Source organism: Macaca fascicularis, chromosome 12 (assembly GCF_037993035.2).
Source record: "Macaca fascicularis isolate 582-1 chromosome 12, T2T-MFA8v1.1".
NCBI lineage: Eukaryota > Metazoa > Chordata > Mammalia > Primates > Cercopithecidae > Macaca > Macaca fascicularis.
In genome coordinates this window covers 129270757-129290685 of record NC_088386.1, presented here as the reverse complement: position 1 = coordinate 129290685, position 19929 = coordinate 129270757, and the positions used below count along the sequence as shown (strand labels likewise).

The 19929-nt window shown below is 48.7% G+C and overlaps 1 protein-coding gene across 2 annotated transcripts in view; it reads right to left on the bottom strand.

The window, feature by feature from the left end:
- Window positions 1-19929, bottom strand: part of SAG (S-antigen visual arrestin) — a 41321-nt gene that overhangs the window by 1252 nt on the left and 20140 nt on the right. Inside the window, exons 8-14 of one of the 2 annotated variants that reach the window (XM_045367923.2) lie at window positions 18854-18989; window positions 17908-17992; window positions 15655-15727; window positions 12273-12410; window positions 8588-8665; window positions 5996-6019; window positions 3429-3484 (exon numbers count right to left, since the gene is read on the bottom strand). In XM_045367923.2, coding sequence (XP_045223858.1) covers window positions 3429-3484; window positions 5996-6019; window positions 8588-8665; window positions 12273-12410; window positions 15655-15727; window positions 17908-17992; window positions 18854-18989 — 590 coding nt within the window. Of the gene's footprint in view, window positions 1-2331; window positions 3485-5995; window positions 6020-8587; window positions 8666-12272; window positions 12411-15654; window positions 15728-17907; window positions 17993-18853; window positions 18990-19929 lie in introns of those variants that run through there. The other variant, XM_005574650.4, reaches the window with a different exon arrangement.

Here is a 19929-nt window from a genome sequence, read left to right as displayed (position 1 = left end):
CTTGCCCCCTCTGGTGTTGCTTCTCCTTTCTTATTATTTATTTATTTATTTGAGATGGCATCTCGCTCCGTTGCCCAGGCTGGAGTGAAGTGGCACAGTCTCGGCTCACTGCAACCTCTGTCTCCATTCAAGTGATTCTCCTGTCTTAACCTCCCAAGTAGCTGGGATTACAGGCGCCCACCACCACGCCTGGCTAATTTTTGTATTTTTAGTAGAGATGGGGTTTTACCATGTTGGCCAGGCTGATCTCGAACTCCTGACCTCAAGTGATCCACCTGCCTTGGCTTCCCCACCTTCCATGTCCTCTGGACCCCATCGAGGTCAAGGTCACCAGGGTGCCATGAGCATGTGCACCCTGGCACCTCCATCTGTCAGGCTTCAGAGGGCTGAGACCTGGGACTTGACGTTCACCAGCACCCCAGGGGTGGGGTGTGCATTAAAGCTTGAAGACCAACCCCCAGTCACAAAGTTTTCAATTTCTGTTAACGCACTGATTTTGTTGTTGTTGGGTTATGTTTTCACATGTGTTGTATCCCCAGACTAACTGCTATTAATTTGAATGGTTTTTGTTCTTTTTTAGCTTTCTGCCCACCTAGTTTTGGGAGCACAGTGGCAATTTGATGGTGAACCCCTGCTCTTGTCTCTGGTGCCCACCTGGAAGCCAGCACTGGGAGGGACTGTCTATGAGGGTCGCTACGTACGGGGCCCTAGAGAAGCCAGCTTGTCAAAACATCCCCTGGGCAAGAAATGCCCTGCAGCCCACAGTGCTAAGCGAAGAAATGACACTAAGTGGGACCATCAGCCTTGCAGAGGTAGACAACGAGGATGAATCAAATCAGCATCTTCGGATTCAGTACAGATACCCTTGACAGGGGGCAATAAAAACTTGGTAGCATGTCACAGCACTTATTACACACAAACTGCTTGGCCCCCAGGCTCCAGCAGGGCTTAACTACATATAGCTTATGCTTTCTCTGCTTAGAATCTTACCAGCCTAGACTCAGGGAGCCGAGAACTAGGCAGAGAAGACAGAAGAGATGGCATTTATCTCTAGAAATCTCGTCTATCTCATATCTATCTCATATCTCTAGAAATCAGAATTTTTGTAACCATGGGGTGATTTGTCTTAACCTTTGCACCCAGAAATCTCACAGTACAAAAGATCATTGTTTCATCCTGACATTGTGATATGTTCGCTGTTAAGGTCATAATGACTGGAACATGAAAGTTGTATATGGAGAAAGAGTTTTTAAAAATTAAGTCAGGCCGGGCACGGTGGCTCACGCCTGTAATCCCAGCACTTTGGGGGGCTGAGGTGGGCAGATCACCTGAGGCCAGGAGTTTGAGACCAGCCTGGTCAACATGGGGAAACCCATCTCTACTAAAAATACAAAAATTAGCTGGGCATTGTGGCACACACCAGTAATCCAGCTACTCGGGAGGTTGAGACAGGAGAATCACTTGAACTTGGGAGGCAGAGGTTGCAGTGTACCAAGATCGTGCCACTGCACTCTAGCCTGGGTGACAGAAAGAGACTCTGTCTAAAAAAAAAAAAAAAAAAAATTAAAGCATAAAGTCTACTGAAATTCCAAAAAACAACCCAACATAAACTATGACATATCCTCAAGTGACTATCTTTTTCATGTGCTTGAAAGGAACCAGAAAGCATCTTCATCTCACACCATTAAAAAGTAGTATTTTAATGACACAAGCATAAATGAATTGAAAACGTATAGCTAGACTACATTTTCAATTTTCTCCAATTGAAAACATATAGCTAGACTATATTTTTCAGTTTTGGAAAAGTTCATTGAGGGTCTGAATCCAAAATATTTGGAAAAGCTGCTTTGAAACAAAGCACTGTTGAGACAAAACCTAAAATGAATAGTGGGGGCTCATTCTAATGTTTAAATGGCATTTCACTATCAATATAGAAAAGCTACTTGTAAAGTATGAGAAAAATAAACCCTGCTTGTTTATACCACTTTTACTTAAAATATCCCTTATTCCTATACTTGTGGAGAGTTCTCATTTAGACAGATCTGTTTTTCTTTCCTGTCAACTAAGCTGCCTCAACGTGAAGAAAATGTTTCTTTAGAATTTCTGAGATTTCACCTATATTATTTTTGCTGCTTCATTTACCTTTTTAGAAAGAGAATGATTGAGATCAAATTCATATACCATACAATTTACCTTTTCACAGTGGACAGTCTAGTGGGTTTTAATATGTTTTCAGAGTCATACAACTATTGCAAAATTCCGTATCCATACAAGAGCCAGTAGATTTACAATTCAAATGAGCTGAGGTGTCAGGAACCCAGCCCGACCCTCTTTTCTAGTATTCTTATCATAACTGCCACTGTCAAAAATAGTTATCTTGAGGCCGGGCGCGGTGACTCACGCCTGTAATCCAAGCACTTTGGGAGGCTGAGGCGGGTGATCACCTGAGGTCAGGAGTTTGAAACCAGCCTGGCCAACATGGTGAAACTCCGTCTCTACTAAAAATACAAAAATTAGCCCAGCAGGGTGGCAGGCGCCTGTAATCCCAGCTATTCAGGAGGCTGAGGCATGCGAATCACTTGAACCTGGAAGGCGGAGGTTGCAGTGAGCCTAGGTTGTGCCACTGCACTCCAGCCTGGGTGACAGAGTGAGACTCCATCTCAAAAAAACAAAAAACAAAAAACAGTTATCTTCAGCCAGGTGCAGTGGCTCATGCCTGTAATCCCAGCACTTTGGGCAGATGAGGCAGAAAGAACACTTGAGCTCAGGAGTTCAAGACTAGCCTGAGCAACACGGCAAGACCTCATCTCTACTAAAAATCAAAAACACTAGCTGAGGGTGGTGGTATGCCTGTAGTTCCAGCTACTTCAGAGGCTGAGGTAGGAGGATGGCTTGAGCCCAGGAGGTCGAGTCTGCAGTGAGCTTGATCACACCACTGCACTCCAAACTGGGTGACAGAGTGAGACTCCGTCTCAAAAAAAAAAAAAAAAAAAAAAAAACCTTTTAAATGCCTGTTAATGCTTTCAAATGAAACATGAGGCCTTTCGTTTCCAAATGAAATGCAAAATCCTTGTGCTTTCAAATTAAGTTTTTACCTAAATCATCTTTAATTCTAAATCCAGGTCTGTTGACAGCAGAGCTTCTGCTCTTAAATCATTCTTGATAAAATCTCACGAGGTTGTCCCCATCCAAGAGCAAGGATGCTACATCTTGCAGACTCCAGCTGAAGTTGGATAATCTACCCAGCTCAGTGCTGAACAGATGGGCTCTCCCTTTCCCCCAGACTATTCGCCTTGTAGATGACATGGAATCTCTTATACCTGGCCACTCCATGCTCTAAGGTGTGGTCAAGAAAGACTAGAAATACATCAACAATAAATCTGCAAGTAGGAAATAATTAAAGAAAGCCAAAAAAGGACAAAACTGACCTGGGTCCTCAGGCTGAGGGTGCATGAGGCGGAATGGGACCTCAGTGGCGACTTCACTAGAAAAAAAGAATGAAGATTGGTGTGAACACACACACACACAATTATAAGTAACACAGCACAGACCTATGACTGCAGAGATTCACAAAAGATCCCCAGGCCCAAGCTGAAAGACAAGACAATGCAGTGGGATTTTTTTTTTTTTTTTTTTTTTTTTGAGATGGAGTCTCGCTCTGTCACCCAGGCTGGAATGCAATGGCACAATCTCGGCTCACCGCAACCTCCACCTCCCGGGTTCAAGCAATTCTCCTGTCTCAGCCTCTCGAGTAGCTGGGACTACAAATGCATGCCCCCATGCCTGACTAATTTTTGTATTTTTGAAAAGTAGAGATGGGGTTTCACCATATTGGCCAGGCTGGTCTCAAACTCCTGACCTCAGGTGTTCCACCAGCCTTGGCCTCCCAAAGTGCTGGGATTATAGGCGTGAGCCACGACGCCCAGCCTGCAGTGGGATTAAAAACAAAACAAAACAGAAATGGTCAAGTAGAAATTGGAAAGGTTCCAGAAACTTCACTTACACAGACACGGCCGAGGCAGCTAGTCTATTTAGGTCTCGCTTACTCCTGTTTACTAGGTACGGTGACTTGATACTGTGAGTGGGGAAGAGGTGAAATCCTGAAGAAAGAATTTTTTAAAAATATTCTTTGCAACAACATACACCGTGTTTCATATGTTAAAATTTCTGCAAGGCTGGTATGTTGCTGGCTGGGCACAGTCTCTTGCTACAGAGCAGAACGGAGACAAGCAGGATCCACTGAATTCCAAAAGCTAAAGGGCTGTGGGGCGACTTTCAATTTACATAAAACAAAGGAAGGAAGTAGAAGGGAAATTTAGAGAAAGGACAAATGGAAAAGTGGAGAGAGGGGATGAAAGAAAGGATTACTCCTCACTTAACCCAGGACCCAGGGCCTTCTATCCAAGGCTTACCTCCAGCCCAAGCACCTCTTTTTACAATGAAGCCACCCTCATCAGACCCAGGAGCAGATGGGTCTAAAAGAAAAGGTGGAACCTGGGCTCCAGGTGAGGGAAGGAGATGAGAAGAGTTGGGATGATGGAGTACATAAGCTCAATGCCTGTCTCAAACATTTCTTAACTTGCTGCTGCTTCGTGCATAATTTTAAAAGGCAGCCGTCACTATTTGCAATACCAAAAGGTAGAAACAACTCAAATGTCCACCAACAGATGAATGGGATAAACAAAATGTGGTATATCCATGCAATGGAATATTACTGAGCCATAAAAAGGAATGGAGTACTAGTACATGCTACAACATGGATAAACCTTACACTAATGACACTATGCTAAGTGAAAGAAACCAATAACAAAAGGCCACATATTGTATGAATCCATTTACACACAATATCCAGAACAGGCAAATCTACAGAGATAGAGAATAGATTAATGATTATGTCAGAGACTATAGGGAGGGAAAATGAGAGTGACTGGTTAATGGGTATGAGATTTTCTTTTTGGGTGATAAAAATGTTCTAGAACTAGATAGTGGTGATGGTTGCATAACAGGGTAAACATATTTAATGCCACCGAATTGTGCACTTTAAAATGGTGAAGGCTGGGCAGGGTAGCTCACGCCTGTAATCCTAGCACTTTGAGAGGCCAAGGCAGGTGGATCACTTGAGGTCAGGAGTTCAAGACCAGCCTGGGCAACATGGTAAAACCCTGTCTCTCCTAAAAATACAAAATTAGTCAGGCACAGTGGCGTGAGCCTGTAATCCTAACTACTCAGAATGCTGAGGCAGAAAAATCGCTTGAACCAAGGAGGCAGAGGTTGCAGTGAGCCAAGATCATGCCATTGCACTTGAGCCTGGGCAACACAGCAAGACTCCATCTCAAAGAAATAAATAAAACGGTTAAAATGGTAAAATTTATGCCAGGTGTGTGGTGGCTCATACCTGTAATCCCAGCACTTTGGGAGGCCAAGGCAAGATGATCACTTGAGGTCAGGAGTTCAAGACCAGCCTGGCCAACATGGTGAAACCTCGTCTGTACTAAAAAACACAAAAATTAGCCAGGTGTCGTGGCACACGCTTGTAATCCCAGCTACTCAGGAGGCTGAGGCGGGAGGATCACTTGAACCCAGGAAGTGGAGGTTGCGGTGAGTCGAGATCACGTCACTGTGCTCCAGGCTTGGCGACAGAGTAAGACTACGTCTCAAAAAATAAATAAATAAATAATATAATAGTAAATTTTATGTTATGTGTATTTTACCACACACACACAAGCTGACTGCGTGGAGTGCGCCAGTTTTCTAGGTGTGCATATGTGTGTCCTTACATAGGCATAGGTCTAGCTGTGGTTCCAAAGAAATGTGGTCCCAAAGAAACGCCTATGAGCCATGGTTCTGTGATGCATCTGAAGGCAAAGCATCATTCCTAACACCTCTGAGCACAACTGCCCAGAAAGCAGCTTTCACCAGAAACCATTTTGGAGCCCCAGGTTTGCTGCCTTTGATATTTTGAGAAACAAGCAAACAGGAAGGTGAACAGGCTTACCTGGAGGTGAGCTCTCCCAGAAAGCTAGAAAACACAAAATAAATGCCTGTCGTAACTGTCACAGTGGTAACGCAACCCTTTCCCATGATTCAGAGGCAGGACACAGCCCAGCTCTCATGGTCCTTGCACCCGAACACACAACGTCCAGGGTCTTTGCATCCCTTAATGTTCAACTTCATTCCTGCTGTCTACCTGTGACTTCATCTCTTTCTCAAGATGATTAGTTTAAAAGGGGCTGGGCATGGTGGATCACGCCTGTAATCCCAGCACTTTTGGGAGGCCGAGGCGGGTGGATCACGAGGTCAGGAGATCGAGACCGTCCTAGCTAACATGGTGAAACCCCATCTCCACTAAAAATACCAAAAAAAAAAAAATTAGCCAGGTTTGGTGGTAGGCGCCTGTAGTCCCAGCTACTCGGGAGGCTGAGGCAGGAGAATGGCGTGAACCCCGGAGGCAGAGCTTGCAGTGAGCTGAGATCGAGCCACTGCACTCCAGGCTGGGCGACAGAGTGAGACTCCATCTCAAAAAAAAAAAAAACAAAAAAAAACAACAACAAAAACAAAAAAAAAACAACCAAACCCATCTCTACTAAAAGTACAAAAATCAGCTGGGCATGGTGGCAGGTGCCTGTAATCCCAGCTGAGGCAGGAGAATTGCTTGAACCTGGGAGGTGGAGGTTGCAGTGAGCTGAGATCATACCACTGTACTCTAGCCTGAGTCTCAGAACAAGACTCTGTCTCAAAAAAAAAAGTTGGTTGGGCGTGGTGGCTCACACCTGTAAATCAGCACTTTGGGAGGCTGAGGCGGGCAGATCACTTGAGGTCAGGAGTTCAAGATCAGCCTGGCCAACATGGTGAAACCCCGTCTCTACTAAAAATACAAAAATTAGCCAGGCATGGTGGTGTGCACCTGTAATCCCAGCTACTCGGGAGGCGGAGGCAGGAGAATCACTTGAACCTGGGAGGTGGAGGTTGCAGTGAGCCGAGATCATGCCACTGCACTCCAGAGTGATACTCCATCTCAAAAAAAAAAAAAAATGTCAAGCCCTAACATTCAAGGTAAGTCACATGGGTTATTGTGAAATACCTGCTGGTTGCTTTCCTTGACTGCTAAAAGAAACTCCACCCTGTTTTTAGATCCTTTTATGCACTATCCACTGTGAGAAATTAAAAAAAAAAAAACACTATACTAACGAAAAATGCAAAACAGACCCATGTTCTACTTTGTTAGAAATTTGGGAAACTCTTTTTTTTAAACCCTTATTTTATTCAAGGGAATTTTTTTTTTTTTTGAGACGGAATCTCGCTCTGTCGCCCAGGCTGGAGTGCAGTGGCGCAATCTCGGCTCACTGCAAGTTCTGCCTCCCAGCTTCACGCCATTCTCCTGCCTCAGTCCCCCGAGTAGCTGGGACTACAGGCTCCTGCCACCACGCCCATCTAATATTTGTATTTTTATTAGAGACGGGGTTTCACCTTGTTAGCCAGGATGGTCTCCATCTCCTGACCTCGTGATCCACCCGCCTCGGCCTCCCAAAGTTCTGGGATTATAGGCGTGAGCCACTGCGCCCAGCCGGGAATTCTTCACTACTTAGAAGTGTGAAACCTAGGCACAGACTTGCCTTTGATGGCAGAACTACTCAAGGCTTGTCCAAGTAAAAGGCCAGAGTCTTTGGCAATGGAACTTGAAACAAAAATGAGAATTCAAGTTTTTCCTTTTTGGTAAGATTAAACAAATGGAAGAAATTTGTTTCACACGAAAATGAAAGTGGAAACCTGGGCCGGGCGCGGTGGCTCAAGCCTGTAATCCCAGCACTTTGGGAGGCCGAGACGGGCAGATCACGAGGTCAGGAGATCGAGACCATCCTGACTAACACGGTGAAACCCCATCTCTACTAAAAAATACAAAAAACTAGCCGGGCGTGGTGGCGGGCGCCTGTAGTCCCAGCTACTCGGGAGGCTGAGGCAGGAGAATGGCGTCAACCCGGGAGGCGGAGCTTGCAGTGAGCTGAGATCCGGCCACTGCACTCCAGCCTGAACGGCAGAGCGAGACTCCGTCTCAAAAAAAAAAAAAAAAAAAAAAAAAAAAAAGAAAGTGGAAACCTGTTCCCTTAAAACTCTGAGATATTGGCACTCTTGTATGAAAAGAAGACTCCTACGCCCTGTGATTACATGTGCGAGAAGGGAGGGGAAGGTCCCTACTTTATGGATCAATACCTTCTAAGATGCAAATACATGAAGATTTACTGGGTCATTTCACAGCAGTTACTCTTTTCTGAAGGATAACCTTTGACTAATCTTCATTCTTGCACATCAGCTTCCACCACATGCACATATGCACATGTATTTTTGCAAAGTGGAGCTAAGAGTGCACACATTTCACAGTCTGCTTCTCCACCCTTTCCCACCTGACATTTTATCAGACAGAAGCATGGTACTAGACAAACAGAATCTCTCCCAAGCTCTACTTGGTAATCCTTGGTAGAAGCTGTGGGCCTTTCCTTGCTTTCTGTCTCCCAGTCATTCAGGAAAGGAACAGTTCAGACCATCTAAGACCAGGACAGAGCAGCCCGAGGGTTGGTGCTGGGACACTTACCCTGACACTGTGAGCTTCACCTTGATCTGGTAAGACACCAGGATCCCCAGGACGGTCCGGTCTATGCCCTCTTTAATGCTGCCCAAACAGAAAGGAAAAGGAGAAGGATGATGGAGAGCAGAGGAGGGTGAAGAGCAGATGGGCAACCTTTCCATTCCGGGCAGGCATGCCGTCATGGAGGTTCTCCAGGGACTGGTAAACTCACTGAGCTGCCAAAGTCCTAGAAGTTCATGTACTTGGGGAGTGGGTATGGGGACTCCTTGCAGGCACTGGAGGAATTCCTGCATCTTCTCCTCTAGAAGCTCCCAGAGGGCAGAGCGTGCATCCCCCTTCTCTGTGCTTGACCTCTACAGATGCACATCCCCCGGTCATCCTCCTCAGCTCCTCCCTTCTACCACCTGCCAAAACTGCCATCTCTGCAGGTCCCCAAGTCCTCCTGCAGGCTTTGCCTGCCTGGATTATCTCAGCAACTCATCTCCCACGTGCCAGGCCCCTTCTCTGAGCTCTGTGGCCACCTGCAGGTTCAGCCTCAGAAGCAGCCCGCAAGCCGCCCTGGCCTGCCTTTGCTACTTCATCTCCAGCTGTGTCCCAGCGCCCCCCGCGCCAGACTTGCCAACACAACCCTGCACCAGAATGACCCCTCCTTCTCTCCTGCCTTCCAAGATATCCAGCTGTGTGTCCCCAGCACCCAACATCAGACCTGGCACCAAGTGAGAGCTGTCAATATTTAAGTGAATGTGCAGGATGTGCAAGACCCTCAGATGTGTCCCCAAAGACAGTGCAATGTGACATTCCTTGACAGAAATGTCATTCCAGATCCCAGTAATATGTACTGAAGTCCTACTATCTGGCAGGCACTGTGCTGGGCATTTCATCACCGATGCTTATCACGTGGGATCCAACGTGGAGGACATGAGTACTCCAGGATATCCAATAACAGGAATTAAGGTATGAAAAAAGTCATGAAATGCTAGCAAAAATCATGTAAATAATGATAGAAAACAAGCCCAGAAACTGGAAGGCTACAGGCAGAAGGCAGGGGAGGGTGGAACAGCTCTGGAAAAAGAGTTGGGGAGGTGGCCAGCAGGTGCTGGGCCTGGAAGAAGACGTCAGCTCGGGAGCCTCTGAGGGGAAGTGTCTCAGCACATGTTTCTAGAACCACAGTGCTCCCCAGAGAGCTCATTGGTGTCTGGAGCTCCTTTAAAAGAGGACAGAATAGCCAGACATAGTGGCTCACACTTTTAATCCCAGCACTTTGGGAGACCGAGGCAGGCAGATCGCTTGAGTTCAGGAAGTTCAAGACTAGCCTGGACAACATGGTGAAACCCCATCTCTATTGAAAGTACAAAATTAGCCAGGTGTGGTGGTGGGAGCCTCTAATCCCAGCTACTCAGGAGGCTGAGCCAGGAGAATCTCTTGAACCCGGGAGGCGGAGGTTGCAGTGAGCCAAGATTGCGCTACTGCACTCCAACCTGGGTGACAGAGTGAGACTTTGTCCGAAAAAAAAATAAAAATAATTTTTAAAAAGAGGGCAGAATATCTTTATGTGGACTTACGGAGTATGGCCAAGTACCTCGTGAAGAGAGGATGCCTTCAAAGGGAAAAAAAGGGGGTACAAGCTTGAGATCCTCCCCTTGCTGGGATTGACTTTTTTTTTTTTTTGGAGACAGGGTCTCATTTTGTTACCCAGGCTGGAGTGCAATGGCATGATCATAGGTCACTGTAACCTTGACCTCCTGGGCTCAAGCAATCCTCTCATCTCAGCCTCTCAAATAGCTGGGACTACAGGCATGTGCCACCATGCCCAGCTAATGTTTTAATTTTCTGTGGATATGGGGTTTCGCCATGTTGCCCAGGCTGGTCTTAAACTCCTGGGCTCAAGCGATTCGCCCACCTTGGCCTTCTAAAGTGCTGGGATTACAGGTGTGAGCTACTGCCCCCAGCTGGGACTAACTACCTTGCACTGAATAGGGCCGAGCAGCTGCTGAACAGAATGTGCTCTGCCACCTGCCTGAGAACGCCCTGCAAACTTTGTTCCCTGGCATCTTCCTGGATTGGGAGATTTGCTGTGGAGTGTACTTTGCTCTGCTATTAACTGATTTAGTGACCTTGGATAAGTCTTTCATTCTGGCTCAACCTCAATTTCTTTATCCATAAAATGCATATAAATATACCTTCCTCATGGAGGTGCGGAGAGTCATAAATGTTTTTTTGTTTTGTTTTGTTGTTGTTTTTTTTGTTTTTTTTTTCTGAGATGGAGTCTCGCTCTGTCAACAGGCTAGAATGCAATGGTGTGATCTCGGCTCACCACAACCTCCACCTGCCAGGTTCAAGCGATTCTCCTATCTCAGCCTCCCGAGTAGCTGGGATTACAGGCACCCACTACCAGGCCCAGCTAATATTTGTACTTTTAGTAGAGACGGGGTTTCACCATGTTGGCCAGGATGGTCTCCAACTCCTGACCTTAGGTGATCCGCCTGCCTCAGCTTCCCAAAGTGCTGGGATTACAGGTATGAGCCACCACGCCCTGCCGAGTCATACATGTTTAGAAACTAGTCCACACACCACGAAACATTCCCACAGTGCAGTGAGCCATCATTGTTCATCTTATTATTCCTACGCCCTTGAATGCATTGATCTAGGCTCTCAGTTTCCCTGATAGTCTCTCCTGGAGTTAACGAATGTGCTTTAGAATCTAACACAGTCACTTGGCCAATTATCCTCAGAAAATCCTTTGACTTCCACCTGCTTTCTGCCAGTTGTTCACTGCTCCCCACTCTCGGTGTCTGAGAGTGTGAGCTACTGAGTGTCAGGGTCTTGGGGTCAAACAATCCAGTCTCCCAGCCGTTGGCATCACCTTGGAGGTGGTCTACTGGGGCCACAGAGGGAACCCGCAGCACATCACATAGGGAGGTGGCAGTGAGTGGGCCCTGAGCCTGGGTTTTGGCCCCAACCCAAAACTCTGAGAGTTCACCAACAGACACGCTCCTGGGAAGGGAAGCGCAAAAGCATGGCTCAGAAGGACAGCGGATGCTATCTTGGGAACTTCACTGCACAGTCTTTGCTAGATCTGCTGCCCAAATTCAGCCAGTGGTCCTTTGAGTCAAGGTCAGCAGATCAGTACCTAATTTCATTTAAATTTAATGGACATCTAAAATCATTAGGACCTCCTGTTCTTCACAATTCCTGATGGAAATGGATGAATGAATGAATACAGCCAAGAGTATCACTCAGTTTACATGCTTAGGGCACTACACTAGCCAGTGACGCTTCTAAAACAGTAGCTGACATTCCTGGAGCACTCACTGTATGTCAGGCCCCACACTTTACATGGACTGTCTCACTGAATCCTTATAGCCACTCTATGAGACTTGAACTATTATTGCCCCCACTTTACAGACAGGAAAACAGGTTCTCAGAGAACTCAAGGCATTTTCCCAGGGTCAGCAGCAGAGCTGGGATTAGCACACAGCTGTCTCCAGGGCCCACGGGTGTAACCCCCACATCACACCAGGGGTGAGAGTGGGATCCTTGTTTGGGCCCCTAGGTATGCAGTCCACACTACACACACCAGGCCACCATGCTGCATGTGTGCGCCTGCGAGTCCAGCAGGGTGACGTGAAGGGGAGCAGACCAGCACCAGCCCGCCCTGCTGGGGCCTATTCCCTGAGCCTCAAGGACTTACATGGTGCTGGAGGCAAGGTTCGTGTCCTCATGTTTGATTTTTCCGTCCAGGGCAATGCCTCTCCTTTCTCGATTGTTAGCCAGCAAGGGCAGCAGCGTCAGCGTCTTGGTCAAAGTGCTGTTTGGCGGCACTTTTTCTCTAGAGGAAGAACAGAGGAGATTTATAACCATAAAAGCTGCCATGGGCCCCATGAGCCCCTATTTGACATTAGGCATTTTCCAGGATCCATATCCCCTGATGGACCTCCTGGGAAGCTGGGTTCAGGTGCCTGGGAACTTGCCTTACGAGAAGCAGAACAGTGCTTGTGAAATCTCAGGGTGGGCTGGCAGCACAAGGAGGATATTGCTTCAAGCAACTCAGCCTATTCTGAATTGCTGAATTTCTAGAATATTCTATGGAGTTAATGAGACCAACTGGCTTGAGAGTCAGAGACCACAGTCTCCTCCTGAGACTATGAACCACACAGTGGCCTGCAGAACCTTCTGGTTAGCGTCAGCAACGAGCCCAGGCCAGAAAGGCTCTTGTCACCAAAAACTGTCGCTATAAGGAGGTCACAGTGTGACTGTGTGGTAAGTTGTCTAGAGGGGCAACGCAGGGACCCACAGTTTGTGGATCACACAGACAGACTGGCTTGGGTCCAAACAGCACATGTTCTTTCTCTACTGGATCTTCTTCCACATCAGTCGGGGTATAGATTTCTCAACATCTGACAGATGGCGGGGACCCTGTGCCAACGGGCGGGTCTGGGATCAAGCTGGGGACACAGCAGTGTGTGTTTCTCCAGGCAGACACGTGGCAGCACGGCCAGGATCACGAAGCAGCGTCCGCGACTGGGGAGTTGGCTCCTCTGCTCACATGCGTGCTGTGTGCCGGAACTGGTGCTAAGGCCTGTCCCCAAAACCTCTCACCTTACCCTCATCAACTCCGTACCAAGCAGGTGCTCCCAGGATCCCCATTTTCCAGACGGGAAGTGTGCTCACGGTCACGTGGCTGCACACTGTCTGACGGCAGAGCCCATTCGTGCCGGCAGCACACCCTCCCTCCTGTGCCTAGCCAGAAGAAGGTGGGGTGTGGCCAGCATCAGGACCATTCTAAGGCTGTCCTGAGACAGCTGGAAGTCTGAACTGCCTCTCTGGGAAAGGACTTCCTTTCCCTAATCAAGTTTTCCTGGATAGGTAAAAGCAGCTGTTCCCTATCCTGCCTCCAATGTCTATAGGATGCTCTTTCCGGAAATCTGCCAGAGCCCAAGGTGGCCCACATCCTACCATCTGGGTCCTGGTAGAACCTCTCTTCATGAGCATAATTTGGGCATTGAAAAAAGCAGAAACAGCATTGTAAAGATGGCTGGAATAGGAAGAGGGCCCTTGGGGTTGGGCTCAGAGGATGGACTTTGTGTGTGTGTGCAGAGCTTGCCAAAGGACTATGTCTAGGCCCTGGGGCCGCTCCCCAGAGCTTCAGGATGTGGGTTTGGACGGCGGGGAGCAGCTTGGGAGTCAGGTCTGACCTGGTTCCGTGCAAGCCTGCCCACCAAAGCCCCAGAAGCCACAGGGCTCTGGGACGATGGCTCCTGCCCTGCAGCCTTCCGAGTGACCTCTAGCCTGAGACTCATCAGCATGGTCCAGTCCAGCTCCCAGGCTCCTCCAGCCTTCGGGGGACTTTGGGATGCTTTCCAGTTTCCTGGGAATCTTTGACCCAAAATGCACCCAACACTTTGAAAGAGGACCAGGCGATGGAATACATATTAGGGGAAAACTGGGCCAGGACCCTTGGCTCCCATGTTGCTGAGCACATGTGGAAAGGTGAACCAGGGCCAAGACCCCCAGGACACAGGGATGTGTGAGGATCCCCTAAAGGCAGAACAGAGCCCAGGCTTGGCAGAAAGGAGGCAATAAGTGGTGGTTCTTTCCTGTCTCCCTCCCTTCTAGACCTGAAGGTTGAATCTGTTTTGAGTAACAGTAATAGTTTCTCCTAAAGTTGCCTTTTAAATATTACCGTATAGGCTGGGTGTGGTAGCTCACACCTGTAATTCCAGCACTTTGGGAGGCTGAGGCAGGTAGATCACCTGAGGTCAGCAGTTTGAGACCAGCCTGGCCAACAGGTGAAACCCTGTCTCTACTAAAAATACAAAATCAGTCAGGCACGGTGGCTCACGCCTGCAATCTCTCAGCACTTTGGGAGGCCGAGGTGGGCAGATACCTGAGGTCAGGGGTTCGAGACCAGCCTGGCTAACATGGTGAAACTCCGTTTCTACTAAAAATACAAAAAATTAGCCAGGGGTGGTGGTGTGACCCCGTAATCCCAGCTACTCAGGAGGTAGAGGCAGGAGAATTGCTTTAACCTGGAAGGCAGAGGTTGCAGTGAGCCGAGATCGCGCCATTGCACTCCAGCCTGAGCAACAAGAGCAAAACTCTGTCTCAAAAAAGAAAAAAAAAAAATTTAGCTAGGCGTGGCGGCGGGCATCTGTAATCTCAGCTACTTGGGAGACTGAGGCAGGAGAATGGCTTGAACCTGGTAGGTGGAGGTTGCAGTGAGCCGAGATCTCACCACTGCACTCCAGCCTGGGCAACGGAGTGAGACTCCATCTCAAAAAAATATATCTATTACTTTATATTATCTTAAGGAATCAGTTTGTCTTTCATCACTCCCCTACCCTAACCTTCCTCTAACCCTGCTAATATTTTTTACGTACAATGGTGCTTAGAACATGCCAGCGAGGCAAAGAGTTAAGACCTGGCCAAGCTATCCTCTTGTGGGGCTGGAGGTGGGGGATCATCGCCCTCCACTCCAAGCCATGTGTTAAATCAATCTATTGACTCTGTGGCACACCGCAAAGCTGGGCAGGTCTCTCAGGCCAGCATAAAGGAACCATGGCAGGATTCTCATTTGTTTTTGATTCTAACAAAGGGGAAAAGTCATTCACAACAACCGGCTAAGAATGGATATATTATAATCCAGCTGTCACTGGTATTACGATTTTCAATTTGAGATCAAAAGATAGGGAATCCTAGCCTGGGCTGACAGTTCATTTGACCATCTTCTGGGAGGCGGAAATAGTATCAAATTCCTAACAATTCATTCCAAGGATCAATAGAAAAAGCCAGTTGATCCCACGGTGACATTTCTGAATTTACGTCTCTCCTCTACATCATTCTTTGGCTAGGATTAATCCTCAGAACTCCTGTAAGATGGGCACAGAGGGGTGTGGTAGATGCAGAGATAAGATGCTCACTTTCTGTGCAGCCCTCGAAGGGAGAAAGAGGAAGGAAGTGGAAGGCTGGCGAGCTAGCTGAACATTCTAGTTCCCTCTTCAGCAATAACCGGTGAGAAACTTGACACAGAAGGCTGAGACGCCCAGGAAATGGAAACCCCACCAGCTACTCACTGAGCTTCCTCCATAGCCACAGGCTTGACGTAATAATCACTCGAGTAGAGAACCACATTGGCCACCTGTTCCACTGCAAGAGGAAGACGGGAGTCAGGTGGTCAGCACTGGTCCCCCAACACATGCACATTCCCTGCGGCCTCCCAGGGTGCACGCTGGTCTCTCCTCTCTGATGATGGTTTCCCTCCACTTCCCAGGCTTGGCTTTCTCAGCCCTCAGCTTCAAGGCTGTGGTTTTGAAGTTCTGTCTCCAGGTCATTTCTGGTCACCCATAACCTGCTCTGTATCAACTCCCACCCATAGCCCAGTGCCTGCAACTCCCAGGCTGCAGCTCCTGGGAGACCCCTCCTTTCCCACGCTTAGCCCCATCTAACACCCTCCATCTTATTTCATGAACATTGTCCTTCCTGTCCTCCAAGAGACTAGTTAGAGGCAGCACAGGACCGATTGGTGGGTGGAACGCGGTGGACAGGAAGGTGGGCCTGGAGCCAGGCTGTTTGGGTGCCAGTCTTGGCTTAGCCACTAACTGTGGGGTGAATTATTTAGCTATTCTAAGCCTCAGTTTCCCCATCAGTAAAATGGGGGTAATAACTGCATCTAACTCATAGGGACGTTGTGATGATTAAAAAGATGACTTTTAATCACCTTTAAAATTAAGTTTGAGGATTAAAAAAAAAAAATAATAAAGGCAGGGTCTCCCTACATTGCCCAAACTGGTCTTGAACTCCTGGGCTCAAGGGATCCTCCCACCTTGGCCTCCCCAAATGCTGGGATTACAGGGGTGAGCCACCACACCCAGCCAAAGTTTGAGGATAAAGAAACAATTTGTGCAAGGTATGCAGCAGAGTGCCCAGTCTATATAAAGCAATTACTATTTTGTTTTAAAAAATTTAACAGCTCTCTGGGTGCAGTGGCTCATGCCGGTAATCCCAGCACTTTGGGAGGCCGAGGCGGGTGGATCACCTTAGGTCAGGGGTTTGAGACCAGCCTGGTCAACATGGCGAAACCCCCCTCTTTACTGAAAATACAAAACTAGCTGGGCAAAATTGGTGCACGCCTGTAATCCCAGCTACTTGGGAGGCTGAGGCAGGAGAATGGCTTGATCCAGGCGGTGGAGGTTGCAGTGAGCCGAGATCACACCACTGCACTCCAGGCTGGGCAACAGAGGGAGACTCTGTCAAAAAAAGAAGGAAGGAAGGAAGGAAGGAAGGAAGGAAGGAAGGAAGGAAGGAAGGAAGGAAGGAAGCAAGCAAGGAAGGAAGGAGGGAGGGAGGGAGGGAGGGAGGGAGGGAGGGAAGAAAGGAAGGAAGGAAGGAAGGAAGGAAGGAAGGAAGGAAGGAAGGAAGGAAGGAAGGAAGGAAAAGAAAAGTCTAGAATTCCTTAGCCTGCACGCATCAGAGTTGCTGACCCTCATCTGTGATGACTCACAGGGAAAAGTGGTATATGACACCTAGGGCCACTGCTCACCCTGGCTTGCCTGGGATAGCCCATTTTAGGACTGGAAGTTCCACATCCTCAGTCCTGGGCCACCTGGGATAGTTAGTCACCCCAAGATGTATAAGTCTCATTTTGTCTCGGTCATCAAATGTTTGAGTTAAAAACTGAACTTAGAGGTTACCCTCACAGGTGATTCCATCATGTCTTTCTCATAAAAGAGCCACATAAGACCAACATATATGACCCCCTGTGCTTTGATGCCCTCTGAGCTTAGTTAATGTGTGGGAACAGCAGGCAGAGGCACCTCCCCTGTAGGATATGGCAGGGTCAGCCATGACATGATGGCCATTTGAGCCGAGACAGTCACACTTCAACATTTACAAAGCGCCTCCACATGGGACCTCTCCTTAGAGCCACACAAAGCCTGGGAAGGCAGACAAGGAGCCCCTGCTGCAGATGCTGGGATCACAGAGCCCACAGCAGGAGTCCACAAATTAGGCCTCACCCACGACACTGTGCTGCACCTGTCAGCAATGCCGAGCACTGTGGGCCCCTCCAGGAAGGCATGACCATGGAAAGAGATCACTTGTCAGGAATTTTGTTCCAAGACAAAAGCCAGCCGTAAGTGGGCAGGAAGTTGACTGAGATGACTTGTAAGGCCTTTCTCCCTCCACAGTCCTGCTGCCGATGACGGCAGAGACAAGTAGCCAGTTCCAAGGACCCAGAAGGGCCTTGTCAGACCAGAGAAGTGACCCCTCAGGAAACAGGATCAGAAACTCTAGAAGACTACCCTCTACTTTTGAGAAGAAGGTCCTACCGAATGCTTTAATCTTCTTCACGGTCTTCTCTGTGTTATTGGTGACAGTCACGGTCACAGGGATGGGTTCCCCATGGAAATAGATCTGGAAAAGTCAGCAGACAGGTCAGAAGAGAACAGATGTGGTGGTGTCTTTAATCTCACAGCTTTCTAGATTCATCTCAATCCCTTTCACTAGATGAAAAGCGGCAGAATGTGAGGAAGATGAAGTGATAGCAATACGTTTCTTCCAAGGAAGGGCCTGAAACACATTCCACCCACCTGTGGGAAGCTAGGGAGGGGATGGAGTTCCAGTCATCCCATGGAGGAGGCCAGGGGTCAGGAGGTGATGGGGGCAGGATAAGTGAAGTGAAAGGAAACCACTGGGAAAGCCAAGTACTGGCATTCCGCCCAGCAGAGCCCGTGTAACCCAGCCCCTGGGCACACCCCCACACGTGTATGCACACACAGTGCACACACGGCTGACTGCTGACCAGAGGAACCAGAGGCAGCCTCGGCCAGCAGCTTTCACCTTTTCCCACCATGCCACCCCTAAGAGATGACATCACAGGTGACACCGCCATCCCATATGGTTTCTGCAAAATTTAAATTTCCCAGGAAGTGAAGAATTTGCGATATCACAGCTATTGATGCTCCATGGTGAACAAGGCCAATGGAGGTGGAGAGGGCAAGGATAGCTGGGGGGCAGGTATGTGCAAAGCAGCGCCCCTTCCTTCCCCAGTCCCTCGGGACAGCCAGTAGGTGGAAACCCTCCACTAAGGACCATGCTGACCAGCTCCAGGCTGTGAAAACAGGCCAATCACTTACGCATGTTGGTGCTTTATCCTAAAAACAAGCTTCCTTGCAAGGCACCCACATAGACAGAGGCTGGGGCTGGTGAACAGGGGGTGTGGGGACTGCCCCCAGGCCTGCTGCCCTTTGGGTAGTAGCGATGGTAGGTGGTTACCTCTTTGCTGAGAGAGACCGCAAGCTGCAGGGGCTTGTCAGACATGAAGAACTGCCAGGCCGCCTCAGCTCGGGGCTGGGGACCCATCTCAAGTGGGGCATGCTGTACTTTCCGGATCAGTAACCGCACGGAGCTCCTGCGGGGAACAGCCACAGACAAGCCAGGGATTGGCACCCAGGCCGCTTCAGGGAGGCCTCTGTTCTCTCCCAACCGTCACACGGGGGTTCTCCAGGAACACTCCACATGGAGACAGGGTGGACGGAAAGAGGGCAAGGACACTGGTCAGAGCCTGAGGCAGCCCTGATGGTGGGAGAGCCTGGGGGTCTGGTTTCTGGTCCCTTCCCTGGGGGGAAAGCTGTGGGGCCAGGCAACGTCCCAAGGGCCAAGCTTAGCCTCTTAGGCTCCATGGGCTCCCGGCTCTGCCTCCTCTCAGAGAGGCTGAGGTGTGAGGGCCTCAAGGACCCCATGGAATAGCTGCGATATACATACAAGCTCCATTACTGCAGCTCACTCTCCTGCGCCTCCAGAGATGTGTACATGGGGCAGGAGGAGACTGGGTGAAGGGCCAGGCGGAAACCTTGTTTAGGTAAAAAAAGAAAACAGCACACGGGTGGGAGAATGGGAGGGATGGAACGGTAGGCTTAATGGTTGTAGAGTTCCTGCTCGGGCAATGAGAAAGTTTTGAGTATAGACAGCAGTGATGGCTACACAACATTCGGAATGTCCTTAAGCCACTGAATGGTACATTTAAAAGTGGTTAAAATGGGCCGAGCACAGTGGCTCACGCCTGTAATCCCAGCACTTTGGGAGGCCAAGGCGGGCGGATCACTTGAGGTCAGGAGATCAAGACCAGCCTGGCCAACATGGTGAAACCCCGTCTCTACTAAAAATACAAAAAAAAAAAATTAGCCAGGTGTGGTGGCGGGCACCTTTAATCCCAGTTACTCGAGAGGCTGAGGCAGAAGAGTCGCTTGAACCTGGGAGGCGGAGGTTGCAGTGAGCCGAGGTCACATTGCACTCCAGCCTGGGCGACAGAGCGAGGCTCCACTTCCAAAAGCAAAATAAAATAAAATACA